This window comes from Myxine glutinosa, chromosome 12, assembly GCF_964187855.1.
Source record: "Myxine glutinosa chromosome 12, kmMyxGlut1.1, whole genome shotgun sequence".
NCBI lineage: Eukaryota > Metazoa > Chordata > Myxini > Myxiniformes > Myxinidae > Myxine > Myxine glutinosa.
Window position 1 is genome coordinate 18,841,681 of NC_136272.1, and position 26,677 is coordinate 18,868,357.

A 26,677-nucleotide genomic window follows, 5' to 3' on the forward strand; every position below is an offset into this window, starting at 1 on the left:
TATATTGCATGATATTTCAAAAAGTTGAAGACGACTTATGACAAAACTTGGTGGATGAGTTGGGTAGGTGATAAGAACAAGCCGATTAGATTTTGGTTCAGATCCGAATCCAGATCCGACCTATCAACAACAACAACAACATGCATTTTAAGGCCATTTTCCCTGCTGGAGTGGGGGTTAGCCTTGCGGGCCCCATGACAATCTTCTCCATTTTGCCCTATTTTCTGCATCTCCCCTTGTTAACCCCCTTGCCCGCATTTCTTCTTCCACCATCTTTAGCCAAGTCTTTCTCGGTCTTCCCCGTCCTCTACTTCCTTCTACATTCATTTCCATCATTCTTCTCAACCAGTCACTTTCATCCTTCCTCAACACATGACCAAACCATCTCAACCTGTTCCTCTTCACAGCATCAATCACAGGCAATATTCCCATCATCTTTCGCAATTCATCATTGATTTAAGAGTCCGATTATCATTATCTATCTATCATTATCAGATCAGACCTTTCAGTGGATCCAAAACGTAAACAGCTCAACCTGGTGGAGGAATGCTCTCTACCGAGTGCCGTTCGACTTGTGGGTGCGACTATGCTGCTGATGCAGCGCTCCTAGTATGTTAGAGCAGGAATTTGGAATTCGGCAAGGGTGCTGGCGACAGCTCGCCTACTATTCGTAAAGGAGACCTTTGTATATTTAATATTTGGAGATGGGACGCTCACCATGATGTCCATCCGAGGGATGGCGCACATGGTAATGTTTGCCCTTGCATGCAAAACACTGTGTAGGATGGCAGATTATAACTGGGCCAAGATTCAAATCCAGGTAAGAGAGCTCAGAGGCGAGTGTGCACATCTCTAGGAGTCGAGGGTGTCCTGCAACCCCTACTGTTAGTTCCTATCACATGCACCTCTTTATGGCATAAGGGCACCTATGGTGTGAATTTACAGTAAACAGGATTAAGAATTTGGTCGAGTACCATCATGTTTTGCCAACTCGTTTTTAACATGCACAAGATAATATTAGCAGATCGAAGATTAGCGTATCCCTCTGAAGAACGGCAAAAAAAAAATTCTTTTTTTTTGTATACAAGATCGAGGCTCGTGAAAGAGCGAACATTAATCACGCAAAAAGTCAAACCGACACATAAAACACAAAAAATAAGGGGAGCGGTAGACAAGATGGGGAGAGAGGGGGAAGGACACAAACACAACATTTGAGAGTAGGGACATCGAGAGAACTGTGGGAGGGAGAGGGTTTGGGGGGAGGTGGGAGAGGTATAAAACATATGGACACTGCAAGGACTTCCAGGAAAGAAGTTGGAATTAAAAAAAAGTGTATCTGGGGTAAATTAGCGGGGGTAGAAAAGATCAAGGTTTTGGATGGGGGAAGATAAGAGATGGTGGTGAACAGCTGTTTTAAAGACCTGGAGGGAGGAGAGGGATTGAAGGGAGTGAGGGAGTTTGTTCCAGAGGTGGGAGAAAAGGGGAATAAAAGAGTGAAGGTGAGCAGATAGTCTTGATTTTGGCAGTTTAACCATCAGAGGGTTGCTGGCAGATCTTGTGCGACCTTTAGGAATATTTGGGGGACACAGCACAGAGAGAGCTGGGGGGGCAAGGCCGGAGAGGAGTCGGTAGAACTCTCATTGATGAAACGCCTTGCCTTTGAAGCTCCAGGATGGCGCTTTTATTTGTGCTCGGAGTCAAACCGATACTGGACAGCCCAAATTGAGTATGCCATCTTCGTGATCTCTCATCAGATTGCTACCATGAGCGGTGCGATTTGCTGGGGTGAGATTAGGTCGGTGTGATTCGAATGGTGAAGCTGAATTCTTGAGATTGTATTAAGCTGTTATCCACGTTGCTTCATGAGACCTGTAAGGCAAGGTTAGCTCTGGCGACAGTCATCCACGAGGATCCATTGCTTGTGTTTTTGCCGTTTTCATCCAGGCGTTGCAAAGTGGAACGGAAGACGATGCTTTGAGGAAGCAGCACGAAGCCGGATACTCTATGCTCATGAGCCCTGACCAGATGGGTGAACGTTTCAAGTTCTTTGCCCTTCTACCGCACAAGCGCATGCTGGACCTTGAGACTGATGGCGGGCAGAAAAGAAAACCGCTGCCTGTCGCAGGTTTCACTGCACTGCCTTTGTAAACGGCAAGTCTCTACCTGGGATATATGTCTTTAAAATACATATATATTTGATTAACAAAGGGCTTACCCACTCCAAGCTGCATATTTACCACTGTGGGAATAGCTGTGTTTTTGATACACTGATACTTCACCCTGAAATTATTCGCAGCCATCTCTTGACAGTGCAATAACCACGCATGAGGTAAAGTGCGTTTCCATAGCAAAGTTCTCTCTCTCGGATGTATCATACTCTTCACAGATCTCTTCGTGACGCCGAAACAGCTTGGTGAGCAAGTGTTGCACGGGGTGGCAAAGTGCCGGCGATAGCTCGGATACTCTTCGCAAAGGGCACCGTGGGATCTTTAACGTCCACCAACTAATGTCGGCAGACAGGACGCCAAGTTTAACATCCCTCTGAGGGATGGCACACACATTGATGAATCGCCCTTCTTGTGAAACACCCGGGATGGCAGTTTGTAGCTGGGTCGGGATTCAAACCCAGGCTAGACAGCTTAGAGGTGAGAGTGCGTACCTCTATTCCGTCCCGGCAGCCCCCAACAAAGTTGCCATGGCACTTCTAACCTGATTATCAGGTCAAAGTGTCCTTGTTCACACTTTCTTTGTTTTGAGTCGTGATGAAAAATCTGTATATATAAAACACAGTTTGTGTGTGTGTGTGTGTGTGTGTGTGTGTGTAATGTTACCGATAGACTCCTAAACGGAGAGGCTCACGTGCTTGATATTTGGCATAGACATGGCCATTGAGCCCGGGAAGAACATGGCCGACCTAAAAAAAATTATTTCATAATTTTTTTTTACCATATTTTTACCTCAGCGCATTTCAGCGAGGAATATTATGCACAGAATCTGAGGCGGTGGCAGAGCAGCGCGCTGATTCGCTCAGAGCGATCACGTGATGTTCCTTGCCGCCATAAACTCACAGGTACGCGTTCGCACGTAATTCACACGTTCAAAACAAACGAGATCCGCGAAGCGAGTTGGTCGAGTCGTGCTAACCAAGATGGCGACACGGCGACTTCACTTTTCACGGAGTATGAGCGTTCTATATATTTTCAATTCAGTGCGCCCGACTCGCTCACGTACTTGATTTGTGGCATAGACATGGCCATTGGGCCTTCACGGTGTAATTTGTGTGAGGCTTTTGTCCGAGTGAGCTTGAGTCGAGAGGGCGAATGTACCGGTTGGGAATGTACGGGTCTCCCTTCCCCCGCCCGGCAACGCCGGTACTGGAGGGCGTCACAGGATCGGTGAGTCTCCAAAATCCGCTTCGTGCTGTTGCGAAGATGCAGGACGATGTCGCGATTGTTGTACTGCTCTCCGACCATGAGAACTGCAACGTCATTGTTGACTGGCCCTCCCTTTCCCTCCCCCTTCCCCCCTCCCCCCCCCCTCCATCCTCCCCTCCCCCTCCTTCCCCCTCCACCCTACCCCTCCCTTCCCCCTCCCCCCTACCCCTCCTTTTCCCCCTCCCCCTCCCTTTTCCCCCTCCCCCTCCATTTTCCCCCTCTCCCTCCCTTTCCCCTCCCCCTCCCTTTTCCCCCTCCCCCTCCCATTCCCCCCTCCCCCTCCCTTTTCCCCCTCCCCTCCCTTTTCCCCCTCCCCCTCCCTTTTCCCCCTCCCCCTCCCTTTCCCCTCCCCCTCCCCCTCCCTTTCCCCTCCCCCTCCCTTTCCCCTCCCCCCTCCCTTTTCCCCCTCCCCCTCCCTTTCCCCCTCCCCCTCCCTTTTCCCCTTCCCCCTCCCCCTCCCTTTTCCCCCTCCCCCTCCCCCTCCCTTTTCCCCCTCCCCTCCCTTTTCCCCCTCCCCCTCCCTTTTCCCCCTCCCCCTCCCTTTTCCCCCTCCCCTCCCTTTTCCCCCTCCCCCTCCCTTTTCCCCCTCCCCCTCCCTTTCCCCTCCCCTCCCCTCCCTTTCCCCTCCCCTCCCCCTCCCTTTCCCCTCCCCCTCCCTTTTCCCCCTCCCCCTCCCTTTTCCCCCTCCCCCTCCCTTTTCCCCCTCCCCCTCCCTTTTCCCCCTCCCCCTCCCTTTTCCCCCTCCCCCTTCCCCCTCCCCCTCCCTTTTCCCCTCCCCCCTCCCTTTTCCCCTCCCCCCTCCCTTTTCCCCCTCCCCCTCCCTTTTCCCCCTCCCCCTCCCTTTTCCCCCTCCCCCTCCCTTTTCCCCCTCCCCCTCCCTTTTCCCCCTCCCCCTCCCTTTTCCCCCTCCCCCTCCCTTTTCCCCTCCCCCTCCTTTCCCCTTTCCCCTTCCCCCTTCTCCCTTCTCCCTTCCCCCTTCCCCCTTCCCCCTACCCCCTTTCCCCTCCCCCCTCCCACTCCCCCCTCCCCCTCCCCTCTCCCTCTCCCCCTCCCCCTCCCTCTCCCTTCCCTCCCCCTCCCCCGCTCTCCTTCCCTCCCCCTCCCCGCTCTCCTCCCCTCCCCTTCCCCCTCCCCCCTCCCCTCCCTTCCCCCTCCCCCCTCCCCTCCCTTCCCCCTCCCCCTCCCCTCCCCTCCCCCTCCCCTCCCCCTCCCCCTCCCCTCCCCCTCCCCCTCCCCCTCCCCCTCCCCCCTCCCCTCCCCTCCCCCTCCCCCTCCCCCCTCCCCTCCCCTCCCCCTCCCCTCCCCCTCCCCCTCTTCTCCCCTCCCCCCCCCTCTTCTCCCCTCCCCCCCCTCCCCTCCCCTCCCCCGCCCGGCAATGCCGGGTACTTCTGCTCGTCTACTCTACTATATAAGAGAGTTGTTGGTCTCTGTGTGTGTGTGTGTCTGTCTGTGTGTCGCCATTTTTCTCAGAGTTGGCCGAACGGATCTTAGTCAAACTTTCAGAGGTTCATCAGTGAGTGCCTGGGGGTGTTATAGTCCAAAAACAACCAAAAAAAAAATTGAAAAAAAAAAGGTTGTTTATTTTGGAGTTAAAAAAAAATCACTCTATAGTGCCTGAGCCTTTTAAAATCAATGACAGTTATATACAAGTACACATTCGCATAAATAAATACAAAACAATCACCAGACATTTGAATACAAATAAATCAAACAATTCCGGAAGTGTACGAAGTTGGTAGTACGGCTTCTTCTTCTTCCTGATTGGCATCACATTTAACTCAGAAACGTGATGAACGCCACATTCACCCACCAGCATATATATGAACCCCCTTCCTCTCCTGCCCCCCCCCCCTCCTCCTGCAACCCCTGCCTTCCCCCTCCACCCGCCCTCCCCTCCACCCCCATCCCCCGCCCGGCAAAGCCGGGTACTTCTGCTAGTATTTCATAAAAAATACTATAGACCGATAAAACAAGAGCCTTGGCTAGACCCGGTTCTTATCTGTGAGGAATAGAAGCTGTTTTCTGCTAAACAGGAAGCGAAGGTGTTTTACTTTTCTTTATTTGAAACGTTTTCGATGACACGCAGGCCGTGTAAACCATTTGTGGCGTACCTGTTTTTGTCAGTCTTGATGCAGACAGTCATAACAAATACTTTAAAAAAACAAAAACAAAAAAACTGTTACGTAAATTAAAACAAACACATCATCATTATTGGTGCTTTTTAGTTTTGTTAACGTTTTCCACACCAAACGGTGAATAATGAGGTCAGGCTATCACAAATAAGTGTAAAATAAAGATAAGAAAAGTAATTTAAAAAGAATGAAAAACGAGGAAAGAATTGTATAGGTCACTTTTGTCGTAAGTGTTCATTCGTCGTCATTGTTTCGGGAATGGCAGACACTGATGGATTGATTGTTTTTTGTTGTTTTTAATCCAGTGCAGAGAAGTGCTTCCATTCATTCGTTTATGCGCAGGTGTCATTTGGATAAGGCCGGGTCGAAAGGGCTGCTTTGGGAATTTTCGGGATTTCTTCCATTGCCAAGAATGATGATGCTCCTCGGCGTGACTGTTTCATCTGGTGATCTGAGTTTCACTACATGGTTTCTACTTTGCAAAATGGCTCGGCATTGTGTCCACTCGATCGCTCAGCTGCTTAACATCACAATCCACGCTTTCTAAAGAGCTGCAGGAGTTTTCGGGATCCAGACCCCATTGGTCGCCTTGATTCTCACGTGCCGAGGCACGATTGCGGTCGTCATGGTTACCTCCGGGCACGCCGAGGAGATGGGCCGGGTAAGGTAAGGCGCACTCGGCTGCGTGCTGCTGCCACCGGCCGTCGTCGCTTTCGTGGGTGATGAAGCGTTCGTTCACACAGTGTTCCAGCTCTCGCAAGTCCAGCCATGTTTGGTAGTCCTGTGGTGGAGATTGTCATATGATTTCCTGAATGGCAAACTTCTGAGGCTAAGGGGTTTGGGAGTTTTGGGGAATAGGGGATGGGGAGGGGTTTCCCATTGGATGTTAAGCAACTCATTTGCTCCACCAAAGCATTCATTATTACCCTTTGCTCTGCACCTGGATTTGTTATAATATACAATTTGTGCATTCATTAAGCAAAGGGCGGCAGTGTATGTTTCCACCTGATATTGGGTTTAATTTCCCTCCCCACCTGGAGCCAGGGGTGGTTGAGGGACTTGGCAACGCTGTAGCGCTTCCTGATCTTCACTTGCAGCAGATTTGTGATGAGGTCAGTGGCTGTTTGGTGAACAAAGCAGGTGAAAGGCAGTTGGTCTATATTGTCAAAGGTGTACTGTGTATATATATATATATATATATATATATATATATATATGATCGTTTTAAGGCCATTTTCCCCGCTAGAGCGGGGGTTAGCCTTGCGGGCCCCATGATAATCATGGTTCCCTGTTTGAGGCAATGTTTTTATGGCCGGATGCCCTTCCTGGCGCCAACTCTTAGTCGCCTCTTACGATGCGCAGGGATACGGTGCACCTATTCTAAGCCGGGGTACACACCGTGATCATTCATCCAGCAAGCTGGTACTCAATTTGCCGACCTCGGAAGGATGACAGGCTGAGTCAACCCCCCTGGCGTTAATTCAGCGATCGACCGGGATTCGAACCCAGGATCCTAGGATCCCAAGCCGGCACCCTAACCGCGAAGCCAACACCAGGCTTAGGTAAGGGGTCATTGCACTGTGTAAGGGGTCATTTATCTTTTATGTATGCACAGGAATTTTAAGTGAGAAAAAATAATAACAAGGAAGGAAAAGGGGGAGATATAACATTTATGTTATTGTTTTTAGTGATTCTGAGCTACTTAATATCTAGAGGGAGGTTGTTTTTCTTCTTTTTAAAACTGAGTTGTTTTGAAACTATCTCCCTCTACATATGAATGTGGCTTAGAATTACTAAAAATCATAACTCACCCACTATGAGCCATTCCATGTAACTCATTCGGTGACTGTTTATTGAAAGATTACAGGAGTTAATGGTTGTACCGGCGTACCTTCGGCGCTGATGTCATGCCAGGGATTTTGAGGGTACATGAAGGCAGCATTGTGGATCTGTTCCGTAATGTCTTCATCCTCATTGAAGGGGAAGGTTCCACTCAGACTGACGTACATGACGACACCTACCGACCACATGTCCAGCGATCGGTTGTAGCCCTTGTTGCACAGCACTTCAGGTGCCAGGTATGCTGGCGTACCTACAAGCGAACGCCGGAAGGACTTCTCCCCAATGATTCGCGCGTATCCGAAATCGCAGAGTTTCACCTGGTAATGCGGACCCCAAAACAGAATTTATGAAAAAAAATACAACTTTTCAAGAACCACCAATTGTTTTTTACTTGCAATAAAAAACAAACAATTATATTATTTATTTTGGTGTTTAGATCCTCAATTGTAATCTTCAATTGAGGATCACAAAAGTTGTGATCCTAAATTAAAATCGCATATATGAAGTTGACTTTCCCATCATGTTATTGTCATACATGTAAGTATACTCTGACGTCTTCTTATTCTTTGACGGTCACATTTATTCCCATACTTTTATGGGATTGGCTGGGAGAAGCTTAGCCCAGTTCTTTCATTTCACGAGCCAGCTGGCCAGGCCTGACGCTCGACTAAGGTTCGAGCAGGAATTTGTAAATTGCTCAGGGTCCCGGCGTTAGCTCGCCGACTCCTCGCGAAGGACACCGTGGGATTTTTAACATCCACCAACTAATGCCAGCAGACGAGAACGAATCACTCACCAGGATGACACTCTGGGGGTTCTTGATCATTCAAACAAGGCCGGGATGACAGTTTATAGCTAGCTCGAGATTCAAATCCAGACTGTAGACAGCTTAGAGGTGAGTGTGCCAAATGTACACTGATGTCTCCTAATGTGTACAAGCTTCCCCACGAGCCTTACATTCTGCAAGTTGAAAAAAAAACAATGTTCTAATTATATCGCAAGACTAACCTGAGGAAAAGGGTCCGGGGAGGCCAGCAAGACGTTTTCTGGTTTCAAATCGCAATGAACAATGTTCTTGAAATGTAGGTGTTGCAATGCGATTAAGATCTGTCGAGACAGATAAATAGCTGAACACCTGCAGTTTTCATCAACAAATAAGATGTTGCACAATTTTGTTATTGGTGAAATAAGTTCTGGATCATGTGATACCTGCGCAATTATAAACTTGGTGATGCGCTCGGGGAGCCGGCCGCTCTCACTTGAAAGTATCATCTCGAGCATGTCCCCATGGAGCTTTTCCATGACGACAAAGACTTTCTCAGGTGTTTCGAACATGCATTCCAGGTTGACAACACCCTGATGGTGCAGGTTCTGCAACACAGTCAACCATCATGTCATCCTCACCTTATGGGGTAATATAAAGCTCGGGGGTTCTTGATCATTCAAACAAGGCCTTCCTTATTGGCACTCGTTCATCAATGTGCTGCTTCCAGCATCGCATTAAAATGTTGCTATTCTGCCGCGAAGACAGATTTTGAACAATCGAGGATTATTTTTTAATTTAATCTAGATTATTATTAATTTAATCAAATCCAGGCATCAAACATCCGAGGACCTTATGTACATCTACATTTACCACGCTGTGCCAATACTCGTAGAGCTGAGAGATCTATTCGTTGAATCAAAGGAAGCGAGTAAAGTAAATATCTTCTTTATTTTTTTATTTTTTTTTGTATACACAGTCGAGGCTCATGGAAGAGCTAGTACTAGTATATTGAATGGATGAGGATGGAGCAGGACAAAAGGAACAGCAGAGAGAGGGGGAGAAACGCCAACAGCAGAGCCAAAGGCGAAGATAGAGGGAGACTCGGAAAAACAATGGAGGGCAGGAAAGGATGTGTGCAGTGGACAAGATGGGAACAGAAGGAAACTCTCAGGAAGGAAATTTGGAAGAAGGAGGAGGGGTGTTAATGAGGGCAGAAAAGACCATGGTTTTGAATTTGGGATGATCTGAGATGGTGGTGAACAGCTGTCTTGTAGACCTGGAGGGAAGAATGAGATTGAAGACAATGTGGAGATCAGGGTTGAAAGACATATTCCAAGTGTTTGACCAGCTTGTAATCATATCAATATCTGGAGAGTCAGAAGAGGCTGCTGTGCTGCATTCCATAAAGTGAAAGCTGCATATAGCAACCAATATAAAGAACAAGACTCAATCACGTCTCTCACCCATAATTGGTGGGAATAACCATCTCAGCTTTCACCTAATCAATTACTGCAGGTGGCTAGGATGATTGCTTTATGCAGCTTTCTTTGGCTGGAAGAGCATGGGGGTTAATTGATTTAAATCCTTGCTACCTAGGATACTTCATTAGGTAAGAGCTGTTTGGCTATCCCCTCCAAGATGAGGCGAGTGAGACGTGATTGGGTCATATATATATATATATATATATATATATGTATATATATATATATATATATATATATATATATATATATATTTGTATATGTATACTGTGTATACAACAACAACAACAACATGCATTTTAAGGCCATTTTCCCTGCCAGAGTGGGGGTTAGCCTTGCGGTCCCCATGACAATCTTCTCCATTTTGCCCTATTTTCTGCATCTCCCCTTGTTAACCCCCTTGCCCGCATTTCTTCTTCCACCATCTTTAGCCAAGTCTTTCTCGGTCTTCCCCGTCCTCGACTTCCTTCTACATTCATTTCCATCACTCTTCTCAACCAGTCACTTTCATCCTTCCTCAACACATGACCAAACCATCTCAACCTGTTCCTCTTCACAGCATCAATCACAGGCTCTATTCCCATCATCTTTCGCAATTCATCATTTGTCTTCCTCTCTCTCAACGATACTCCGCACATCCACCGAACCATTCGCATTTCCACCCTTTCCAGCCTTCGTTGCTGCTCTACATTCATGACCCATGTCTCGCTCCCATAAATCATAACACTTCTCACACATGCAGCATACACCTTTCCCTTCAGCTTCAACGACACTCCCCTCCTCATCAGCACACCACTCGGTTCCCGAAACTTCTTCCATGCACATCTCACTCCAGCAACCGTTGCCGAGTCTGATCCATCTTCTCCATTCAGCATGTCTCCGAGGTAGCAAAATGTTTTCACACCTTCCAGCTTCACGCCGTCTCCAAGATCCAACTCAACATTTCCTCCATCTGCAGCTCCCTCTGTGCATACCTTACATTTGAATGTAGCTGCCACAATGGTTAATGACCCTCTCAGACCACTACATTTTTGATGAACCCACTCAGCGCAAATTGTACATTGAATGGAGTTCACTCCGACACCCTTCCTGCACACAGCACATGGCCACTTCCCAGTTCTTTCCACCTCACCACATGCTTTACCACTTGCCATCACCTTCGTCTTTCCTACAATCACCTTCGGACCTTTTGTCTCCATACATTCCTTCCACTTGTTCATCTTTTCCTTCAGTCCATCCATACTTTCCGCAATCGACACCAGATCATCTGCATACAACAACTCCCACGGTAAACCCTCCTTTACGTTCTGAGCCAGCACCTCCATCACAGCTACAAATAGTAGTGGACTTAGTACCGACCCCTGATGCACTCCCACCTTCACCTCAAACTCACCACTGTTCCCATCCTTCGTCCTTACAGCTGTGCGCGCTCTTTTGTACATTGCCATCACAACTCTGATCAACCATTCCTCCACTTCTAACTTCCTCAATGCCCATGTCAATACTTCGCGTGGAACCCTATCGAATGCTTTCTCCAGATCAACAAACCCAAGAAACAACGTCTTCCTCTTCTCCATGTACTTCTCCTGCAACTGCCTCACAATAAAGAGCGCGTCTGTCGTTCCTCTTCCTGGCATAAATCCAAACTGCATTTCGTCGATCTTCACCTTCTTCCTTATCCTCCTCTCCAACACCCTTTCCAATACCTTCATTCCATGCTCCAATAACTTTATCACTCGGTACGAGCCACACTCCAGAGGGTCACCTTTCCCCTGTATAGAGGGACAAGGGTACTCAGTTCCCAATCCACTGGAATGCGACCTTCTTTCACCACCAGATTACAGATCTCTGCCATTCTCTTCACACCCCAACTTCCTGCTGCCTTCAACATATCTCCCACAACTCCCGTCGGCCCTCCCGCTTTTCTACTCCTCATTGCTTTTATCGCTTCCTCAACTTCCTTCTCAGTTATCTTCTCTGCCGGTCCTAAAACTGGGTTACTCTCTATATTGCCATCCCATTCATTCTCTGTATTCAAAAGCATTTCCATATATCTTTTCCATCTTCCTTTAATTCCATCTGGGTCCACAACGATTTGTCCCACTTCATCCTTCAAGCAACTCACCCCCATCACATCACACCTCTCTTTCGCTATCTGCTTGGCAATCCTGAATACCGCTCTCTGACCCTCTTCCGAATCCAAGCGTTCTCCGAACATTTTCCTACATGCCTCCTGCGCCTTTGCTACCTCTTTCTTTGCAGCTTTCTTGGCTGCCTTATAACTTTCATGCTCTGCTTTTTCTGCTCCCGTACCCTTCGCCTTCTGCCACTCCTTGAACTTCTTCCTCTTCTCGTCAATCCTCTTTCCAACTTCATCATCCCACCACCATGTTTCTGAGTGCCCCGGTGGTCCTTTTGTCCATCCACATACCTCACCAACGGCTCCCAACAGACTAGCTTTCATTGACATCCAACCACGTTCAAGCTCAACCACATCACCGTCAACCCTACTCAGCCTCTCTTTTAATGCCTCCCTTACTGTCACCTCTTTCAACCTCCACACCTTCATTCTCGGTTGGTACTTAACCCGCCGAGTTCTCCTCGCACCTTTCACCCTTATGTCGCAGAGAAACCAAGTGGTGCTGTGAAACAGCCTCCTCTCCTGGGATCACCTTTGTGTCCCGGAGGTACCCCCTATCTCGCCTACGCACCATCAGGTAGTCAACTGTTGTCGTCGACCCACCTGACGTGCATGTAACAAGCTTATTATCCCCTTTCTGGAACTTAGTATTACAAATCAATAAATCAGCTCCATCAGCAAACTCCAAAATCCTTTCACCTTCTCCATTTCTCACACCATATCCGTAACCCCCATGAACTCCCTCAAAACCGTCCATACTCCTTCCCACATGTCCATTTAGGTCTCCTCCAACCACAACAACTTCCTCATCTTTCACTTTTTCCATCAGCTTCTCTATCGCACACCAGAACTTGTCCTTTTCTTCATCGCTCCGACCAACCTGCGGAGCATATCCCGAGATGACGTTCACCAAGAGCTTTCCAATCATCATTTTCACCATCATCAACCTATCACTCACTCTAGTCACACTCACCACACTGTCTACAAACTCCTCAGAAAACAGGACACCAACACCATTCACGCCCTCCAGGCACCCTTGCCACACAAACTTTGTGTGGTTGTTGTGGTTGTTGTTGTAGGAACCGGCCCCGAAAGCAATGGCACCCAACATGCCGGTCCCTCATTGTAGTTATTTCTTCAGTGTAAGGTCAGAGTAGTTCCTTCCCCTGGTGTAGTGGGTTTGAATGTGATACAATGTGTTTGTGAGGGTTAGAGATGTTTTCACCTCTTCTCCCCATTTCCTAGGGGATAATTATGATTTATTTACGAGCTCCGTGGCACGCGCTGTGTAACACAGGCGCGAAGCGCGTTTGAGCCGCACGCCAAAACCCATCGGTCACCCTGTTTTGTTGTTTTGTTCCTTTTAATCTTATTTGTACACAACCCATAGGTACCCAGCAATTATCAATTATTAGCACACATTGTTTTATTAGTCCCCTGCCGGTGTACACCGGAGGGGACTCTAGGTTTGCACGCCGTCCCTCCGTCCGTCAGTCCGTCAATCCGTCAGTCCGTCATGCAAAGAACAGTTTTCCGGACTTTTTTCTAAACGCTTAATGCTAATGATTTCAGACTTGGCACATGGTTTCCTTATGATAAGTTACAAGTCAAGTTCGAACTTCACGACCTTTTGATCATTTTTGACAAAGTTATGGCACTTTGAACTTTGGGAATTCTGATGATCCTTAACTCAGTGCAATTTTAGTTTTAATTTCCGTTAAAAATGATTTTCTCTGCAATAATTGGACCGATTGAGATCAAATTTTCACCATAGGGGGGGACTCGGTCTGTAGAATATTTTAATGGTAATTATGATGTCACAGGTCACATGGTTCGGCCGCCATATTGTTTTTTGTGAAAACACGAAAACCCCTTTTTCTCTGCAACGGCTGAATAGATCGAGGCCAAGCTTTGCAGGCAGAATCGCATACCCATGACGAACAAAAAAGTCAGCGAGCATGACGTCATGCGTCACATGGTTTCAGAATTATGACGTTTTAAAGCATGAACCTTTAAAACCGAGCCCCTCCCTCGTTTTTTATCCAATCGAGGGGAAACTTCACAGATCTGTTCAGCATGTCAATCTACTAAAATGTCATTTTGGAATTTGCGATAGGGTACGTGGTTTGGCAGATATCGTTAATTAAACGAAAATATTTTTAAAATGGATATCTCTTGTTTATTCTGGAGTTCTCCTCAAGCCGCACCGCGCGCCCTCAGCCTCGTCTCGCGAACGTCAACAGCGCGACACATCGCGCGCTTTCTGGAGGGGCGGAGCCAAGCCGAGCAACATATATATACACATCGATCATTGATCGTGAACCGGAAAATATAATAAATTACTGATATTCAGCGACTCGAAAGGTTCTTTATCAACAACTTATTTTCTCGTGCTTCTGCTGACCTGTCTGCAAGGTGTATAAATCTATGTCCCAAGTGCGAATCACAGGTGAGCCCGTCCTGAGGTAATTAGCGATTGGGAACGATTCATAACCTGTGGGTGAATAACCCTTTTTAATTTCCCCAACAGTTTTCCGGACGACAGACTGCCGGTAGGGGACATGTATTGCAGCGCTATACTCAGAATGCTTGTTTACACTTGGGTTCTATGCAAATGTGCATTTCCATGACATTAAGACATTATACACGCCGCTCATTGCTTCTCGACCCGAAAGCACCACGCCCCACTCGCCACATCTTCGCCTCAAATGACACATTAACTGCCCACCTTCCTCCTCCATCATCACCTCATATACGCCCATCATGGACGCCGCCGCCAGCTTTGGTGCGGTAATTACATACAATGTATTTATACGGTAATTCTACAAACCTTATGAAACCTCTGATAAAGTGGGTGCTAATTGGCCATTCGCACCTCGTTGTCACTTAATCGCCTCGTTCCCCCTAAAAACAATTATGAGCTCCCATTGTTCGCCCCTGCACCTGGAACGCATCCTGAACCCCCGCCCATGTTAATCGTGCGAGCTCCTTTGCAGTATGAGGGCTGACTAAGATGGTGCACTGCCATTTTGTTAAGGCTTATTATTATTATTTTTGTTTTGTTATGAGCACCCCCTAAATGAACTTCAAAAGGGGTGTTTCAACACAGCCAACCTCCCAGTGTTCTTTCGTGCACTTCCTTGAAGTTCGATACGTATGCATGCAAAGTTTGGGGCTGCTAGCTTTCATGGTTCTGGAGTAATGGAGGAGACACACACACTGACAGACACGTACATTCTCTTTTATTACCTTTACCACCGAAGGTGGATGGAGGTTATGTTTTCACCCCTGTCTGTCAGTGAACAAGATATCTCAAAAAGTTGTGGACGGATTCGGATGAAATTTGGCAGGGAGGTAGTGTATGTGAGAAGGACAAAATGATTCGATTTTGGTGAAGATCTGAATATGGATTTGGATACGAGAATTATTTAATTTTTAAAGTGATTCTTCACCATTGAGAGATCAGGCCAAAAGCGATATATAACACGATATTAAAAAAATTTATGGACGGATTTGGACAAAACTTGGTGGTGGAGTTAGTTAGGTGACAAGAACAAGCTGATTACATTTTGTTGAAGGCCTGGATCCAGATCCGGCCTATCAGTGGGATATAAAACAAACTGTTCAGCCTGGTGGAGGTATGTGCTCTACCGAGTGCCGTTCTAGTTATTACAGATATAGACAGCCCACCACATCTCATGCCATGTCCTCATCTGATGTCATCATAATCACCCCCATCTCACTAATCTTACCATATATTGATGCCAAGTCACACATTGTACTATAAATGTTATTACATAGTATTGGACCGTATGTCTAAACCTCTCAATTTGACCTTTAGACCTTTCAGACCTTCACACTTTTGTAAGAACCACCTTTAGAGGCCATTTTTCCCTGCAGAGCAGGGGTTGGCATTTTTCGGGCACCATGGTCCCCTTTTTGAAGCAATGTTTTACGGCCGGATGCCCTTTCTGCCACCAACCCTGTTAGTCGACTCTTGCGACACACAGGGAATTACCAGTGAACTGGTACTCAATTTGCCGACCTCGGAAGGATGACAGGCTGAGTCAACTCCCCTGGCGTTAATTCAGCGATTGACCGGGATTCGAACCCAGGATCCGAGGATCCCAAGCTGGCACCCTAACCACTAAGCCAACACCAGGACTTTTGTAAATAATGCGCAAATTCCACCCACGTGGAGAGTGGGTAAACTGCTAGTTATCTTACTATAATTCACCAAATGTCCGTCTGTCCATCCGAAGGTGCCGCTAAAATGGCTCAACCGATCGCAACGATATTCTGAGTCGGTATTCCTGTGACCCCTGGGAGTAAAATAAGCTATATTATTTTTCTAATTTTCCAGTTTTTCCAAACACGATGGAATAATATTTACCAATATGGACAGTGATGTGGCTTTTATTGAAATTCTACAAATACTGTTTAGATTTTGATGAAAATTATGAACCTGCCGCGAATGCAGAAGTGGACAGATGACGGCAATGCACGGGTTTGATAATATCCAAATACAGGGTGTCTCAAAATAGATGGAACCCATTAACATGATAATAATTTATTACTCAGACAAGATACTCCAAAAAAGATTACATTTCCTGGAAGCTGATATGATAACAATTAAAAAACTGAAGATTTGAGGTCTCTAGCTCAAAGGATACATTTATTAGAGCACATGTTCCAAATGACCGCCTTTGCGCCTTGCACACACTTGAAGCCGACGAGCGAAGTTGTCAATCACCCTGACACACTCTTCCTTCCTGATGGCACGAATCTTCTGGGTGATGGCCACTTTCAGTTCAGAAATGGATTGAGGACGATTCTCATACACGTGGTCCTTCAAGAACCCCGAGAGATAAAAATCTGGGGGGTTCAGATCGGGTGAATGCGGAGACCACTCGGGTTCGCGGCGCCTGCTGATCAGCCGATCAGGGAATCGGTGGTCCAGCCACTCCATCGTGATGTTGGCTGTATGTGGAGTTGCCCCATCTTGTTGGAACCATTGCACATCTCGATTCACGTCACGACGTCTCCCAAGTCCCCTCCAGAACTTGTTGAGCACCACAATGTAACGCTCCTTTGTGACAGTGACTGCCTCCTCGTCTGTGTCTTCAAACCAAAACGGTCTGATTATGCCATGTTTTTAGATGGCCACCCAGGCCGTGCATTTCACAGAGTGCAAGGGCCTCTGAAGCACCTCGTCTGGGGCTTGTGTGCCCAAGAACACATTGTTCTTGCTATTGACATGCCCACAGAGCAAGAAGTGTGCTTCGTCGCTGAACCAAACATCATCAAGAAAGTCAGGATCCTCTTCGATCTTGTTCTCGAACCACCGGCACATCACAACACGTTTTGCCATGTCAGCTGGTGTGAGTTTATGCTTGATCTGGATCTTGTATGGGAAAAGCTGAAGATCCTTGATCAAGATTCTTTGCACTGACGCACGTGAAAGACCCAGCTCTTGGCTACGTCTTCGGATGGACTTTTTCGGGCTCCTTCCGACAGAATGTCTCACCGCATTCACATTGTCAGGAGATCTTGCAGTCAGCTTCCTGCCAGAACTGGGTGTTTCTGCCTTCTTGTTGAGGTTGTTTACTGATCCAGTGGCTTGAAATTTGTGTGCCCAACGATAAATTTGGTTTTTCTGGGGATAGTTGTTGAAGTTGAACTTCCTGTGAAATTTTGCTTGCACCGTTTTGAATGATTTCGTCTCCAAATAAGTAATGACGCAAAATATTTTTTCCTCCTTTGTCCAAGGCATTTTGATTGATAATTATTAGTTGTTATGGTCTCCTCTCTTCAAATCTGAAAAAAAGGAACAAGAACATTAATATTGGCAGAATTATTAGCAGTGACATGGGTTCCATGCATTTTGAGACACCCTGTACAACCGTCATTCATTCGTAATGTTAAATCGTTAAACGTTAATCGTGTTAATCGTTTTGTTAAGGTATCAATTGATGATTGGAATTAAGTGAATACAATTACGATTTTGAATTCGTAATTGTATTCACCCAACCATATGGAACTTCATGTCAGGATTTAAATATTTGTTTATGTCATGAATGTTGTTAAAAGTTTATTTTTTATATTAATGTTATTTCATTTGTGATTGGAGTTATGCTGTTTGGAATGAAAAAAAGAGATATCGAGTTCAAGTGAATGACAAAATGCCGTGGCGGTTTCTACTTTCTGAACGTGAATTCGCGGATCGCCTTATGCAGACTCGCCATTGACTGGGTATGGAGCAAACGTACCCGTTTGTTTGCCAACGGGTACGTTTTTCATGGAAGTCCTTCACGAACTTGCTGTCCATGTCTAACGTGCGACTGAAGGTGCTACAGGAATGTGGAATTTATTGGTTTCATGCTTTAGAATCGCCGTTTCTGCATCGTCTGTTTGCTTCTGGCCTCCCACCCGTGCGTGCGTAGCACGTGTACTTCACTAGTCGTATAATACGATAACTACACCAGGCACAGTGTGCAGGAACTTTATTGTGTCTGTAAAGCTCGCATGCACAAAAACACGCACACACACATGCAGCTATGCAGTTTGTCGTTGACTTGTATTTTTTATAGTACATTAGACATCAAATAAAAGCTGGTGACTAAAAATGTAAATGCATTTTCAAAAAAGTACAGAAACCAGTAATAAAAAACATTTTGCAAGGATGTGTGGATAGTGCGCCAAAGAGTATGTAAACTAGGTAGGGATGGTCACAATAAATTATCATGTGAAACCATCCCTACACCTTTCATTGAATAAATGTTGTGGAAATACTGCCGATTCAAACATATCACTTCGTATCTGCCCAAACGTTGAGCCAGCTGGCTTGACCATGTTCCGAGAAAAAACAAAAAAACTATCTGTGCAGCAACGTTCAAGTACAATGCTCATGAGCATAAGCAGCGCACATCACACTGAGTTTTGGCATGGTATAAAAACGCTCCCTTTGGCACTGTGAACTGTTTGTTGGCACGTGCTGCTCATAACCCGATGGCCTTGTTTGGACTTGCGAAAGAAAACCGATCGCACGCTGTTCAAGCGGTGATCTATTTGGACGCTACCTCTTGCCAAACCTGTTTCGGTGCCAACCTATTCCACAAAATAATCTGTTGCCTGACTGGGAATGCAAACCACCGGCACAGCTTGTCTGGTTGGTTATACTAATTTGTTTTTTTCTTGCACAAAAGAAAGAAGAAGAAAAAAAAAAAAAAAGAACAGGTATTTTAATGAAAAGGTTATTATGCACGAGTATTATTATTATGCACGAGTTGGACAGGTGGTACGTGAGTTCATAACCATGTATCCATGTGAGGATTGTGAGGTAATCATGGGATCTGGTTGTTGCATCACTCCCTTGTGTGTAGATGCTGCTGTGGGTAATCTCACAAGGCAATTTTCAATCTTAGGGCCTTTGTGTGTCGGTTTCAGATTTATTTGTTTGTGTTGTTTGTTGTGTTTTGTTTATTTTGCATTGTGTTGTAACAACCTTGTGTTGTTTGGACTGAGTGCTTCTCATTAGTTTGTCATTGTCCCATTTAATTGATGCAAAACAAACTGAAAACATGTGGTCACACTCACTTGCAGGATCGAGACTTCATTTCTGAGCTGGTTTTCCTGCTTCGTTGGAAACCGTAGCTTGTCTATTACTTTAATAGCCACATCCCGTCCACTCTTCCTGTGCTTCCCTGTATGGAAGATGGAAGATGTCACGCAAAGCACTTGTTTCAATCAAAGTCTCGCGGGGGCTGAGAGGCGGAAGTGGGGCTCGGGGGGGGGGGGGGGGGAGGGGTTGTGGCACATTTTATAACGTCTTAAAATGAAACTTGTAACGCCATATGTAATGATTTTTTTTTTTTTGCTTTGACCTCCAGTGCATGTACCAATGGGTGACGACTTGGGGGTCAAAATGGGAATTGTTTTTGTTTTTTTTTAACTCAAAATTTGATATTGGGTCATTCCTGGAGGAACTTTTTGAAGCGTGGGGATTTGCGATGGCACGCCATTGACTTCATTCTAGTCATATTAGGTATTCATTAGGGTGATGTGATGGAGTCAATTGAGGAAACGTAAACCAAGGAAATTATGGGGAGAGGGTAGTAGAGTTATAGAGGAGTTAGGGATATTGGAGTCAAATAGGTGTTGGGGGGTGGGAGAGGATGGGTGGTGGTGGTGGTTGCAGTGGGGATTAAAATTCACAATTTGTATGTATTTAGGCCGAAAAAAATATATTGCTGGTCTCTGGTCAGACCAAAGTTCCAGAATTGATGCAGCGATGCGGTTTTTTTTCTTTTCTTTTTTTTCTTTGAAGAGCATGGATTGCAAAATAATATAAAGGTGTTGTTTTTTGTGTCCTCATGCCTTGCGGTCCTCCTCATCTGCCGTGGCGCCGTCCAGAGAGAAATTAAAGACGGGCAATGGGACAGGTCAGCCTTTTTGTAAATAATGAACACAAGCTTAAGTTATTTTGAAATGTATTTATTCTGAAAATCATTAAGTTCTTCAAGCATATTATAGACTGTAATTTCGTTCTCGAGATCGCCTCGCCGTACCGTCAAACATTCCAATGCGTCGATCGCGTCAACACTGCGCATGCGCAAATGGTCTAACAGGCCGATGGTCTCCCACGATCTCTTCTCCCAGTCCAACAGATTATCACAGACACTTACAACTTCATCACAAACGATATAGGATCCAGGCCTAACTAACGAAACCACCCGCAGCTCTCTAGGCCTTCTGGTTGCTTCACACGAACCCGACAAAGAACGTCTTCGTTTCAATAAATGACAATATCCAGCCGATTGTATTCATGACGTCACGGCACACAACACGACTCATATCTTTGGAACGGCTGGTTGGATTTGGACAAACTAAATGTAGTTTTGTAGGGGAGAACCGTGCGCGAACGTCGATACCAATGGCGACCCGTATTTCCCGAGATAGCGCGCCGGCCCGGCAACAACAGGTGCGCGCTGTTGTAGGTACCGTTGGAAATTTGAAAAAAAAAAAAAATTGTTGACGCGCAGGGTCAAAATGGATGCGCGCGCTGACCAGAGACCGGAAATATATTTTTCTCGGCCTAAATATACAATTGCCTGTAAAAATTGAAAGGGGTCTCTTAAATGAACGACGAACACAGCTTAGAAAACAGAAATTCCAATTTTGTACCTCCATACACGATGCCAAACTGTCCTGATCCCAGCACCTCGTCGGGAAATATCTGATAAATTGTGCTGATGTCCTTGGGTTGCAAGGGAAAGAGGAGTTGCGGTACATCGGTATGCATTAGATGACATGAACTTTAGTAGTATTACAGTTATAAAGAAACTTGCACAAAGAGTAACTCACGGCATTCTCATCAATGTCGTAGTTTGATACGGAGATGCTGACAGATGCATGTTCTGCACACAAACGGACACATACTCTTCCATTGTTCTTTATGTGTACACACATGAAACATTCAAAACAAATTTGTGAGTTTTCCAAGTTTCCTCTATGTGGGGCTTCATAATCAACAACTATTAGCTTGTGTCGCTGTACTCATGCAAAATCTAACGTCATTTAAATTATATTGTGATTTTAAAAAGTTTAGTATCACAATAAATTTCTAGCCTGGTGTTGGTTTAGCGGTTAGGGTGCCAGCTTGGGATCCTAGGATCCTGGGTTCGAATCCCGTTCAATCGTTGAATTAATGCCAGGGGGGTTGACTCAGCCTGTCATCCTTCTGAGGTTGGCAAATTGAGTACCAGCTCACTGGGAAGAATGTGCCGGTGTGTGCATGTATAGAATAGGTACACCATATGCCTGCGTGTCGCAAGAGGCGACTAAAGGGTTGGCGTCAGGAAGGGCATCCGGCCATAAAAACATTGCCTCAAAAAGGGAACCAGGATGATTGTCATGGGACCCGCAAAACTAACCCCCGCTCTAGCAGGGAAAATGGCCTTAAAAAGGGATTTCTTTTATTTATTTATTTTTACAATACATTTCTTGCTTAACTAGAACGTCACTGAGTAGGGCACATAGTCTCATCTGGCATGCTCATTCTGAACAAAAACACCATTGTTAACTGAATACCCTACCATTATGGCCTATATTCCCATAATCGTGCATCTTATTATGTCACATATATTGCCACTATCCATAACTTTATTGATTGATTATTGTGATATTTAACGATCACTTTTGTGCACATTAAGGCTAAATTCCGTCAATGAAGTTTCAAACTATTTCCCCATGGCTAGTGGTCGATCATATGTATGAAGTTTCGCATCGATCTGTTAAGCGGTTCTGGAGGAGGAGATTTTTTTGCGTTTTTATTTTCAATCTAATATGGCTGCCGGACCACGTGACCGATGTCATAAATTTAATTCTTCACTCGATTCGGGTTGTTGTTCAGATATATGATTCAGATTTTTTGGATAAGAATTTTGATTCAACCAATTATGCCTGGAATACTTACTATACTGATGATGTCATCATTATCACCCGATACAACCCACGGGGAGTTGACATGTGCGAAGTTTAAAAAATTTCCGTTGAGCGGTTTCGGAGAAAAAGATGTCCATTTTTTTTCCCTTTCATACAACACGGCTGCCATACCATGTCACCGATGGCATTGGAGTTATCAATAAAGTATTTTCCATGAAGAGTCCCTCGTATGTTTAGAGTTTTGCATTGATCAGACAAGTGTTTGCAGAGAATTTTTCTTTTTTTAAAAGCGAAAGTATCGACGTGTATACACACACACACACACACACACACACACACACACACACACACACACACACACACACACACACACACACACACACACGCGCGAGATTATTTCATCTCGAGGAGGAATGTTATGGTCTCGGTTGAGGAGGCTCGTTTAATATATTTAGGGTCTTGAGTTTGAGCCCCTGTCGCGCCATTGAAATAACAACAGGTGGGTTGACTCAGCCTGTCATCCTTCCAAGGTCAGCCAAATGAGTACCAGATTACTGGGGCAATAAGCCATTGGAGTATCCTGCGTCGGAGTGGCGACCCATCCAGGATTGTACTTCTTAGCCAATGAAACTGCGTCTGCAGCTCCTATGCACCTCACGACGTGAAAGGAATGGTTATTAAATTATTACTTGCGAAAATTGAAGATTTTTCAAGTATATTGCTTGGTCTTGTGCGTTATTCTGTCTGTTTGTCTGTATGTCAGTCGCCTACAGGTCACAATTTTCAACCGATCTTCACGAAACTTCATCAAATGGTATAGTTGGTCATAAGCATGAAGCCTGTTTTTGGGGTCAAAATAGGTCAACATAGGCCAAATGTCACCCAACTTTGTCAAATTTCTAAAATCCTCAACTTTCATCTGATTGACTTGAAATTTGAAGACCACTTGCATATCTGGTGACTGAATTCAACCACCAAGTATTTTTGAGGTCAACATAGGCCAAAAGGTCAACATGGGCCAAACTTCTAAAGTCCTCAATTTTCATCTGATTGACTTGAAATTTGAAGAGAACTTGCATATCTGGTCACTGAATTCAACCACCAAGTATTTTTGAGGTCAACATCGGCCAAAAGGTCAACATAGGCCAAATTTCTAAAATCCTCAATTTTCATCCAATTGACTTTAAATTTGAAGAGAACTTGCATATCTCGTCACTGAATTCAACCACCAAGTATTTTTGAGGTCAACATAGGCCAAAAGGTCAACATAGGCCAAATTTCTAAAATCCTCCATTTTCATCTGATTAACTTGAAATTTGAAGAGAACTTGCATATCTGGTCACTGAATTCAACCACCAAGTATTTTTGAGGTCAACATCGGCCAAAAGGTCAACATGGGCCAAATTTCTAAAATCCTCAATTTTCATCTGATTGACTTTAAATTTTAAGAGGATTTGCATATATGGTCACTGAATTCAACCACCAATTATTTTTGAGGTCATCATCGGCCAACAACTTATTTTACGGATTTCGCAAGTATCGTGCTATGCACGACATATTTCTTGTTATAATGTTATGATCTTGATATTTGCCAACGTAGTTTGCAACAGTTGGGTTGTTTGTGATTCTGGTTGCTACGATTGCATTTTATCTTCATTTGCTTAGAGATGAAGTAACATTGGGCAATTTTTAGAGTTTTTAAGGTGCTAGCAACTGGTGGCTCCCCTTGGTGAAATCGTATTACCCTGTCACCTGGTGTTTCCTGTGACGGAACAAGCATTACTGCAAGCTATCCTTCACCAATATTCGATTTCAAAGGGAAGGATGAATGGGTGTTCTTAAGAATAAAAGAAAGAATAATTGACAGCATCGACTGGAGAGCAACTTCTGCCATCTGACAGTGTCACCAGTGCTGGGTTAGGGTTAAGGTTACTCACGCAATGGAAGCCCCGCATTTGTACAAAATACGCCCTATGTCATCCGAGCTTAAATTTGCATTGTATGATCCAGATCTGGGCAATGGCCAAATTTCTACACTATAGTGATTAATGTGATTACATCCACAGAATCACAATAGTGATTCTACACCATCATGATGTGCTATGGCTGATCTACTGGAATTGCAGGCAAACCGTGGCAATCAGATGGTCTTTGTAAGTTCGCCACATCTAACAAGTGTTGCTAATTGGTTCAGCTCGGTCTCGAGCAATTGGGAACTCGGTTTACCTTCATGCTCTCACGGCCTCGTCGCTTTTGACTACCGGTACGCAGCCTTTTCCCGCTAGGCCAATATTTCTTCGCTAATCTCCAACCGAACAGCAAAAATGACCCAGAATAATTTTGGATGATACCAAATACATTTCTCACTGTGCAAAGATGTCTCCACCAGTCCCGTCGAGCTATTTTGAGGAGTAACAGGCATGAGGGCCTGTCGGATGGCCTGCTCCCAGCTGCGCGCCACCCATGACCCCGCTCCACCGCAGCTGCCACCGGCGTCGGGCAAGTCTTCACCGACGAGGTACAGCAGGTGTTCGGTGACGAGTTCAAAGCAATGTGGGGAACCCAGTGGGGAAGCAAACTCAAAATTCTGAGCCGGAGCCACTTGAAGAATTTGAGACAGGGGGATTTCCTGCAGAACAGTGGAAAGGTAATCATTACAAATCCTTTTATTCTTACTGCAATTTTCAGAAAACTGTCTGTCCTCTAAGAAAAAAATGTAAACAGTTCGGAAAACACAAGTACTTTGTCGTGGGTGTATTCCAGTGACCTTTTGACCAATTCACTCACCTTGTAATACTTGGTACCTGTGTCGGACTGAAACAGAGTGATGCATTTGGTGTCCAACCGCCAGTAGTGTCTTTTCCTCTGCAAGGTTTCGGAGGGTTTGTAATTTCCATCAACATTGACTGGAGAACATCATTGATTTTTAAAAGTTATTTTGAACAAACTAACATTACAAATTATATTAAGAGTTTTATAACTCAATAGATATATGAATAAGACTTAGAAAGGTGAGTCTTATGTAAACAAGACTAATAATAATGTACGGGAATGTAAATATGATACTCTGGGCCAATATGCAAATAAGACTTTATGGGTATGTAAATATGATACTCTGGCCGGATATGTGAATAAGACTTTATGGGTATGTAAATATGATACTCTGGCCGGATATGTAAATAAGACTTTATGGGTATGTAAATATGATACTCTGGGCCAATATGTAAATCAGACTTTATGGGTATGTAAATATGATACTCTGGCCGGATATGTAAATAAGACTTTATGGGTATGTAAATATGATACTCTGGCCGGATATGCAAATAAGACTTTATGGGTATGTAAATATGATACTCTGGCCGGATATGCAAATAAGACTTTATGGGTATGTAAATATGATACTCTGGCCGGATATGCAAATAAGACTTTATGGGTATGTAAATATGATACTCTGGCCGGATATGTAAATAAGACTTTATGGGTATGTAAATATGATACTCTGGCCGGATATGCAAATAAGACTTTATGAGTATGTAAATATGATAATCTGGGCCAATATGTAAATAAGACTTTATGGGTATGTAAATATGATACTTTGGCCGGATATGCAAATAAGACTTTATGGGTATGTAAATATGATACTCTGGGCCAATATGCAAATAAGACTTTATGGGTATGTAAATATGATACTCTGGCCGGATATGTAAATAAGACTTTATGGGTATGTAAATATGATACTCTGGCCGGATATGCAAATAAGACTTTATGAGTATGTAAATATGATACTCTGGGCCAATATGTAAATAAGACTTTATGGGTATGTAAATATGATACTCTGGCCGGATATGTAAATAAGACTTTATGGGTATGTAAATATGATACTCTGGCCGGATATGTAAATAAGACTTTATGGGTATGTAAATATGATACTCTGGGCCAATATGTAAATCAGACTTTATGGGTATGTAAATATGATACTCTGGCCGGATATGTAAATAAGACTTTATGGGTATGTAAATATGATACTCTGGCCGGATATGCAAATAAGACTTTATGGGTATGTAAATATGATACTCTGGGCCAATATGTAAATAAGACTTTATGGGTATGTAAATATGATACTCTGGCCGGATATGTAAATAAGACTTTATGGGTATGTAAATATGATACTCTGGCCGGATATGTAAATAAGACTTTATGGGTATGTAAATATGATACTCTGGCCGGATATGCAAATAAGACTTTATGGGTATGTAAATATGATACTCTGGGCCAATATGTAAATAAGACTTTATGGGTATGTAAATATGATACTCTGGCCGGATATGTAAATAAGACTTTATGGGTATGTAAATATGATACTCTGGGCCAATATGTAAATAAGACTTTATGGGTATGTAAATATGATACTCTGGCCAGATATGTAAATAAGACTTTAT

The 26,677-nt window shown here is 44.7% G+C and overlaps 2 protein-coding genes across 10 annotated transcripts in view; one reads left to right on the plus strand and one right to left on the minus strand.

Moving 5' to 3' along the window:
* NDUFAF7 (NADH:ubiquinone oxidoreductase complex assembly factor 7) overlaps positions 1 to 26,677 on the plus strand; it is a 486,324-nt gene that overhangs the window by 426,564 nt on the left and 33,083 nt on the right. For all 6 annotated transcript variants that reach the window (XM_078766537.1, XM_068133139.2, XM_068133137.2 and 3 more), the window contains one exon: positions 1,945 to 2,151. In XM_078766537.1, the coding sequence (XP_078622663.1) occupies positions 1,945 to 2,148 (204 nt within the window). In that variant the 3' untranslated portion in view covers positions 2,149 to 2,151. The remainder of the gene's footprint in view (positions 1 to 1,944; positions 2,152 to 26,677) is intronic.
* Positions 5,477 to 26,677, minus strand: part of LOC137438149 (serine/threonine-protein kinase D3) — a 75,512-nt gene continuing 54,311 nt past the window's right edge. For 2 of the 4 annotated variants that reach the window (XM_078766533.1, XM_078766534.1), the window contains exons 9-18: positions 25,026 to 25,103; positions 24,606 to 24,867; positions 21,159 to 21,211; positions 20,979 to 21,051; positions 19,392 to 19,498; positions 8,618 to 8,779; positions 8,417 to 8,515; positions 7,458 to 7,725; positions 6,601 to 6,686; positions 5,477 to 6,347 (exon numbers count right to left, since the gene is read on the minus strand). In XM_078766533.1, coding sequence (XP_078622659.1) covers positions 6,039 to 6,347; positions 6,601 to 6,686; positions 7,458 to 7,725; positions 8,417 to 8,515; positions 8,618 to 8,779; positions 19,392 to 19,498; positions 20,979 to 21,051; positions 21,159 to 21,211; positions 24,606 to 24,867; positions 25,026 to 25,103 — 1,497 coding nt within the window. In that variant the 3' untranslated portion in view covers positions 5,477 to 6,038. Of the gene's footprint in view, positions 6,348 to 6,571; positions 6,687 to 7,457; positions 7,726 to 8,416; positions 8,516 to 8,617; positions 8,780 to 19,391; positions 19,499 to 20,978; positions 21,052 to 21,158; positions 21,212 to 24,605; positions 24,868 to 25,025; positions 25,104 to 26,677 lie in introns of all 4 variants that reach the window. The other 2 variants (XM_078766535.1, XM_078766536.1) reach the window with 1 other exon arrangement.